Genomic DNA, 7,934 nt, shown 5'->3' with positions numbered 1-7,934 from the left:
TATGGAAAGTGAGGACATTTTGCTTGTCCCCCACTTCACGGGAGGCTGTTTTAGAACTACAACAGCGTTTCAGGGTTAGGGTTAGAATTGGGTTTCTGTTATGGTCAATTACAATCACAATTTAGGCATCTAGAAGTGCGAGATCAGATTCAGTGTGAAGGTTAAAGTCATCGTAAGCATTGCAGTACAAGAGTGTGTGTGTGTGTGTGTGTGTGTGTGTGTGTGTGTGTGTGTGTGTGTCTGTGTCAGAGCGAGGACTCATACTGCAGCAGTTCATAGAGCAGGGGTCCGTCGCGGTAGCGGATGCCCACGGCGGCCGGCGTGATGTACTGCAGGATGTTTATGGTCCTCCGCAGCCGGCGGTCCACATAGTGCGCGTCCCACGCCGGGTAGCGCTTGCGGGGCATGTCAATCTTGATGAGAGGCCCCTCCATCTTGGACGAGGCCGGTGGCACCGACCTCACCTGGAAGACGGGCAGGCAGCTCTCGGCCACCTCCTCCTCCGAGTCCGACTTGGCGAGGTGGGCCGGCGTGGGCGGGGCGGTGGGCGGAGCCGAGGGGGGCAGCGGGAGGCCCCAGAGGAGCTGCGCACAGCACGAGGAGGCGGGGCTGGGGTGCATGTGGGCGGTGGCCGGGTGGAGGAAGCCGTAGTAGAGCAGCATGATGAGCACGCCGCCGGCGAAGGACAGGTAGACGCCACACAGCGCCAGCCCCGCGTAGGAGTCGGTCAGCGTCGGGTCTCTGTATGCGTACCTGCAGGACATAAGGACGATGGCGGAAGGGTGGTTAGGAGTGTGGGTGTGGGTGGTGGTGGGGGTTGTCGTGTCGGTACTTTCAAGATAGGTGAAAACGTTTGACGATATTGTTCTTATCTGATACTAGGGTGATGGGAAACTCCATTCAAATTCAATTCCAACCTTAAGCGTAACACCTTTATCCCTGTTTGTCTCACTATAGACAAATCCTCAGAGCGCTGCCTGTAGCTGGGGTGTCGCCTGTGCGGAGCGGCGCCCGATTGACACCGCAGTTATGATTGCCGCTCTGTGGATTTGTCTATACTCAAGTGACCCCCATCCAGTAACCTCTAATTCACCCCACTTCCTTCAATCCTGATTCATACCCTCACCCATAAACCTCTGATATATCCCACTTTCACTTGGCGCACTGTTTTAGAAGGAAACAAAATTAAGATGCGATTAAATAATGTACGGATCATTACAGATCACAGCAAATCATTTCCCTTAGTGTACATGGCTCAAATGAATATTTTCAGTGGCATATACAGTGTGACATATGAATCCCACCACACCCATCCACCCTTTCCATCCATGCTCACCAGAGCCCGGTGAGCACGGTGTTCTCGGCCAGCACCACGGAGTAGTAGGCCACCATCCGGTAGCGTGTGGTGCCCTCCTTGACGTTGAACCAGCAGAAGATGTAGACGATGCCCACCACCATGTTGAATAGCACCTCCTCCCACTTGGACATGCAGAAGTCGGTGCCGCCGTGCACCACCCAGAAGGCCATGGCGCACCAGTGGATCACCACGAAGATGCCGAAGTACAGGTGGAAGAGCGAGGCGAACAGCGCCAGCGACAGCACGCGCGAAGAGATGGTGAACAGGCGCCAGAGGAGGTGCAGCAGTGCACCGCGGTAGCTCATGCTGCGCTGGTCGTCGCGGGAGTCGCGCAGCAGCTTGTGGTACGATGCCAGCACCCATGCCAGGGAGAGAAGAGACGCCAGGGAGGACACACCTACCGTCGAGAAGGTAGGAAGACGGAGGAGAGAGAGAGAATGATAATGTGGGATGGGTGGGCGTGTAAGAGGAGGGGTTATGAAGGGAGATCAAGAGAGAGAGAGAGAGATCGAGAGAGAGAAAGAGAAAGAGGGGAACTTGTGGTCTGTGTCCATATATTTATTCATTGATATTGTTTATAAATGCAACCATGAAAAATAGGGAGAAACAAAGGAAGGAAGAATAGAGAAAGGCACACACATCCCAACAAAACAATCCAACAGGGTTTCCCCTCTTAAAGGAGAAACTGACCCTTTGTCAACTCCCACCCATGGTCCCGCCGTTCTTCCACACCCATTGGTTGTTTGGGGGGACAAAAATCCTCTCTCTCTATCCACTACCATTGAAAAGGTTGTTTTTCAGTTGTCTCATATTGATATTTGATATTCTTACTAAAAAGGTACACTCCGGTCGCACTATAATGACTGGGCTTAACATGTTTTTTCCCCCTATTTTTTTTTCTTTTTCTCATGTTTAGAAAACTCAGCATAAACAAGCTGCTATAAGAAGAAGCTTGCTGGTTGGTCAGTCAGGGATATACAGGGACCAATCAGAAGGCTGACAATTCCCTGATTTCTCTTGACTTTCTGACAGAAGGATTGGCTTTTTACCTGATGTATATGAGATACCACAACAATGGGACCAGCTCCATTTATCTTTGTGAATTTGGCTATAGCTATAGTCGCCTAAACTAAATAAATATTTGTTTAAATATTTTTTTATGATTATGATATTTTATGCTCACAGCAAAAAATAAATCCTTCAAATTCCATGACTTTTCCTGTATGGAATTGCATTTTCGATATTCCTTGACTTTCCAGAAATCCCATGGGAACCCGGGCCGTGGGAAACAAGAAACAAAAGAGAAATCGAGACATTAAAGCCTTTCTGGGTTTCTGGTGGGTGTCTGTTGGGCGGTGTACACAACATGCAAGGGTCCTTTCAGCTCCACCTACACTGCAGGGTCTCAGCACGATTCTCCTGGATCATGATGCAGAGCTGCAGCACCAGCTGCGGGGCTGACTCCAGGAAGGTCTCCAGCAGACGCAGCATGTTGACGTCGGCATACTCGAACATCATGGCCCAGTACCAGCGGCGCTGGTGCTCCTTCTGCCGCCGCGACTGGATGCCCAGGTACAGCGTCCTGATGTACCTGAATGGGACAGAGGTGAAGGGGTTGGGGGTCAGAGGCCGTGGAACAACATCTTTGTGGCGGGAGTGCGGGTGGTTTTAAAAGGCGCCATGTAAATGTTACAGAATATGCCCTTGAAAAGGTTACGGGGGTCAACAGGGATAGTCTACCAGCACTGGGGAGAGGGAGGTGAGGATTGAATTAAAGTGTAGCCAGAGAGGGGTGGTTAGGTGGATAAATGGTGTGGATTCATGACATTTTGATGTCATTTAGTTTGCTCTGAATCCCACAGAGCCATCCTACAGCGCAGTGCACGTGTGCATCAATTCAAAAACAATGGTAGCGCCTATACTGGTGTCTAAGACATAAAGACAATTTCGGGTTTTAGTACACACTCTTATCCAGAGCGACTTACAAGTGCAAGATCACAGTAAATGGCATGAACCCTAGGACACTGGTTGCATCCCAGACCCAACTAGCCTGGTAAACCCTCCCTCCGGAAATCTCATTTCCATTTGATTTCAGGAGTGAGTCTGGCCTGATCCGCCTTTCTGCAATATTGGCTGTGCTGGAGTTGGGCGGGAGTAATACCGTTGACTGACAACCCCTTTAGCCAATGATAATTTTTCCCCTTCAGCCAATCAGCAGTTCACCAGTCTTAATGTGACGCAACGAGACTTTTGAGACAGCCATACCCAAAATGGGTTGCCTTTTTCGGATACAATGGTGTCACTGCCCGCCCCTACCGGTTCTCTAAATTTTAATTTTTAAATAGGCTTTGTCATGATTAATTGACCACATATATGAAGTTAAACAACTAAATTCTATCCAAACGATATCTTATAAGTAAATTCCGTGCCTCAAAATAGAAGTTAGAGAGCTTTTTGAAGTAAAAAAATAGCGGAGAATTGGCCGCACAAGAAAAAGATGGCTGCCGTTCGTGTTTTGGGCTCACTCGAACTCGCCACCTGATTGGCCAACGTAAGCTGTCAATCACAGAACAATGAGCGACGACGCTGATAGGCTCGGCCGTTTGGCATACACAGCCAATATTGCAGAAAGGCGGATCAGGCCAGACTCACTCCAGGAATCAAATAGAAATGAGATTTCCGGAGGGAGGGTTTACCAGGCTAAGACCCAACAGCTGACAGTAATTGCATTAACGAGGTGGCTGTGTTGTCAAAAGGCCAAGAACACTGGTACTAAACCAGAACCTGTACACCGGTAGGTAATGTATATGCAAAGTACAAGTGCAAGTTAATGTTAGCTACCATTAGTTACTGCTGTGGGCGCCCGGCCCTGTGGGACAGGGCTTGGAAGATACTGTAATCAGGGCGAACCAGATAATGTCAAACTGTCTTTACGAATCTCTGCCATTGGACAGGAAGGTCAAAGGGGAAATGCACTTGGCTAGTGGTTTATTGAAAAGCCTAGCTGTCCACTAAAATGCAAAGGTTTACATGCTTGAGCAACACACAAAGCCCTTACATCCTCCTTTTGTCAAAAATCTAATCTTCTCTTAAATTTGGTGCTTAAAGACGGGGTGCCCCCCCCCTAAAACATAATCATCAGGTATTATGGTTATACTAGGAGGAAGACTTTTTTTTCAAAAGTGTACAGAAATTGTTAAAATTATGTTTTTATGTGGACACGCCTCCAGTTCATTAAGTATACCTGGTTCTCACCTTAGCACCTCCTCCACCACCCACCTGTCCTAGTCCCTCCTCCTCCTCATGCCCACACCTGTTGCGTTATGATAATGAGGGGGAGGGTATATTTTTACTATGTCACTAAAGCGCTGTTTTTCTATTGGCATGTTTGACCCTCAAGGTTTCAGCCTCCAGGTAGAAACTCAAAATAGTCAGAGAAGACATAAAACACCATAAAAACACCACCAGGGGGCTTAATGAAGTTCTATCAACCTCATAGACACATGAAAAACAGAAAAAGTTCAAAACCATGGCACCACCTCTTTAAACATTTTAATGAGACCTATAGATCTGACCCTGTGCTACTTTGTGTTGCTTCCTCATAATGTGGATTGTTCTGGATTGGCTGTAAGTCTCTTTGGATAACTGTGTCAGCTAAATACCTTTATCTCAGATGAAAAGGTTAAAACAAAACGATAAAGGACACCAAGGGGTTGAATGGCAAATGTTAGTATGGGTCAGAGTGTAAATGTTAAACAAATAAGCTCATTAAATTGACAGAAGGTGAAGAATTTAAAGGTTATAATCTAAGGTTGAACTGGAGTTCTTAAATGACAAGATTTAAAAGAAAATTCAGTAGAGTAACCATTACAAGATTAAGACATTTTCTTTCTTTCTTTTTAAAGAAAGGCAATAGCCTACAGACAATACTGTAAATCAAGTTGTCCATGTCTGTGGCAAATCTTGAATAAAAGATAATCATCAGATAATCAAAAATAGACTTCATGTTTTCCCATTATAATGTTCTAATTTTGTTCATGTAATGTGTGATGAAAGAACTGACTGTATTGATAAAACCCCAATTATTGAAATCCAAACAAGGAATAGACTTGGGACCATGCTGAATTGATGCCTGTGTATACAGCCAGTAACAGTGGCTGACTTGCCAGTCAGGTTTTCTTCAGAATTGGTAGGACACTGATTTAATTAATTCAGAAATACTATCATTTTGAAATGTGTAATACATTGGCATAGACACTATGGCATAATATGCCATAGTGTAATATTATTAGGAGTCTACTAGTATACATTTTAGGTCAATGCGATTCTGGTAATATTATAAAGTTTTGTATGTCTGTGGCAAACATCACACTAATATCCACCACAAGCGGTCATGGAGATGACCCCTGAACAGGAATAGGAATAGGCTACATAACAGCTTCCACTTTTAATGGGCCACGTACTGAATGATCTGAGTGGATGCCAATACTATCATCTGAATGAAGTCTGTGCCTCAAATCCCAACTGAATCACAATTTCCATTGTGCTGGCTTAAGAATGATGTCATGACTTTCTTATTCTTATTCTTCTCCTCTTCAACAAATGGCAGTTAAAAGATGACAGTGGCAGTAGGCTGTTATTCCAAGCAGAGAACTAAAATATCATTAGTCCAACTGGTTCAATTTGTGTCCATCATCAGCAGAATGTGCTGTCAAACTGTCCCTGAGAATGACAGCTGAGCTTTCATGTTGTTGACTCATATGTGTTGTGGCACTGTGGATAAGAGCATCAGAGTATCCGCAGTCATGGACCAGTGGTGGTAGAATTTGTCATTTGGTGTGAACAGCCATTCGCACAAACATGACAAAGGGGAGCAGGGACCGAATGCAATGGAGAGCGCTCATTGAAGCCTTATGTCCCATACTGGTTCTCAAACTTTTTCATGTCAAGGACCCCCAAATTGATGTATATTTGGCTGCGGACCCAATCTGAAAATATTTTATGCTAGGGACCCCCAGGAGCGAAGATTTTAGTTTAAAAAGTTTGCTTTAAAAAATACATAATGCAAAGATTTGCACAAACTTCCATGATTTTTCAAAATAGCAGGTCTACAAGCTCATGAGTGCCGCGCTATGAGCTTGTATATCTGCTATTTTTGAATAGCAAAAGTATAAACTATGGTTAAAGTGGTTAAAATGATTGTGCTGGGGATGCCCTGGTACCCCCCCACCCCCCCACCCCAAGGATCCCTAGGGGTCTCCGGATCCCACTTTGAGAACCAATGCCGTAGGCGTAGGGGACAAAGAGGAGTAAGCACTGTAAGTAAGTAAGTTGGGGGTTCAGTGTCTTGCTCAAGGATACTTCGACACTAACCCAGGCGGAGCCTGAAACCGGGAACCTTCCGATTCAGAAGCTGCCACTCTACCTCGTGAGCCACCATTATAGGGGGGAAAGTGACTGTAGTATAGCAGTAGAAATACTTGAGAATCTTACCTTTGATGTCAATGCTGACTTTATTAGTAAAAAGGCAAACTACGGACGTTTCGTTTTTCAAAAGCAAGTCTCTGCTGAAAGTATGTGTATTGTTGTGTCACTTTTAACATTCACAATGACGGCTGGTTTAACAATCTCAGTGTAAAAATCAAGAAATTGCAGGGGAACATTGTGAAGGGGTGCCGTAAGGTTTGGTGTAAATTTAAATGAACGTTTTTTTGTCACCTGTACCAGGTCAGGGGCACACAGCAAGCTCAGGTCATCTTATTGGACTCCCAGCACCCTTTTACACAGTGAGTTTAACTGGCTCTCCTCCGGGTGGAGATTTTTTACCACACTAGAGGTGCACCAACAAATATATGAGGTATTTTATTCAATCAGCTATTGGCATTTTAAACAAAATTGGACTGTGACTATCTTGTAATATGGTGGCCTCCATTTGTCTTTCCTCGATGCTTCTTTTGATGGTTCAATTGACAATTGGCAATTGACAACATGTTGTCCAATTTATTAAGTTTTCTGATGTTTTATGCCATTGCAACCCAAATTGCCCCTCAGGGCAATCCCTCAGGGATTAAAGCTTTACCTTTATTATGTTGAATGCCTAAAAAACGAGTGACAATGGAAAAACCATTGGTTACTTTGTGGTAATTCACTTCTCCTCGCAACTCTTGTCTGATCCGTGATGCTCCAATGTTTATTAGACATTGGCGTTTCAATTCCCAATTAGGGCTGGGTCAGATTACTGGGCAAAGTCTCATCCGGGGTGGCACCATTTTTGCCATCTAAATGAAGGTTAGAGCATCAGACAGGAGTTGTGAGTCATCTCTATTATCTGTGCTTACTGGTTCTCATCTCCAGTCCTGGGGATCAGAAATACTGCAGATTCTCTATCCTACAGTAGTACCATGTAGGTGACTGCATTCACCTGCTCTCCCAGGGTCTAAATTAGTCCCTGATTACACAGAACGATAAAGACCTCAGAACCACTGTTCTGCTGAACCAAGTGGAGCTGGCTGAACTACTACCAGACTCACTTGGGATTAGCGCATTCATTAGAGTTAGCCAGCATGCTAATTTTATG

General features: G+C 45.3%; 1 protein-coding gene across 1 annotated transcript in view; it reads right to left on the bottom strand.

The window, feature by feature from the left end:
- Positions 1-238: 238 nt before the first annotated feature.
- The window catches only part of LOC308080631 (XK-related protein 6-like), a gene marked incomplete at its 5' end in the record, with an annotated part of 12,304 nt that continues 4,608 nt past the window's right edge, over positions 239-7,934 (bottom strand). The window contains 3 exons of the mRNA XM_080422530.1: positions 239-753; positions 1,337-1,754; positions 2,752-2,948. Coding sequence (XP_080278656.1) covers positions 246-753; positions 1,337-1,754; positions 2,752-2,948 — 1,123 coding nt within the window. The 3' untranslated portion in view covers positions 239-245. The remainder of the gene's footprint in view (positions 754-1,336; positions 1,755-2,751; positions 2,949-7,934) is intronic.

This window comes from Gymnoscopelus braueri, assembly GCF_963280865.1.
Source record: "Gymnoscopelus braueri genome assembly, chromosome: 24".
Lineage (NCBI taxonomy): Eukaryota > Metazoa > Chordata > Actinopteri > Myctophiformes > Myctophidae > Gymnoscopelus > Gymnoscopelus braueri.
This window is presented reverse-complemented; position numbering and strand designations above follow the sequence as displayed.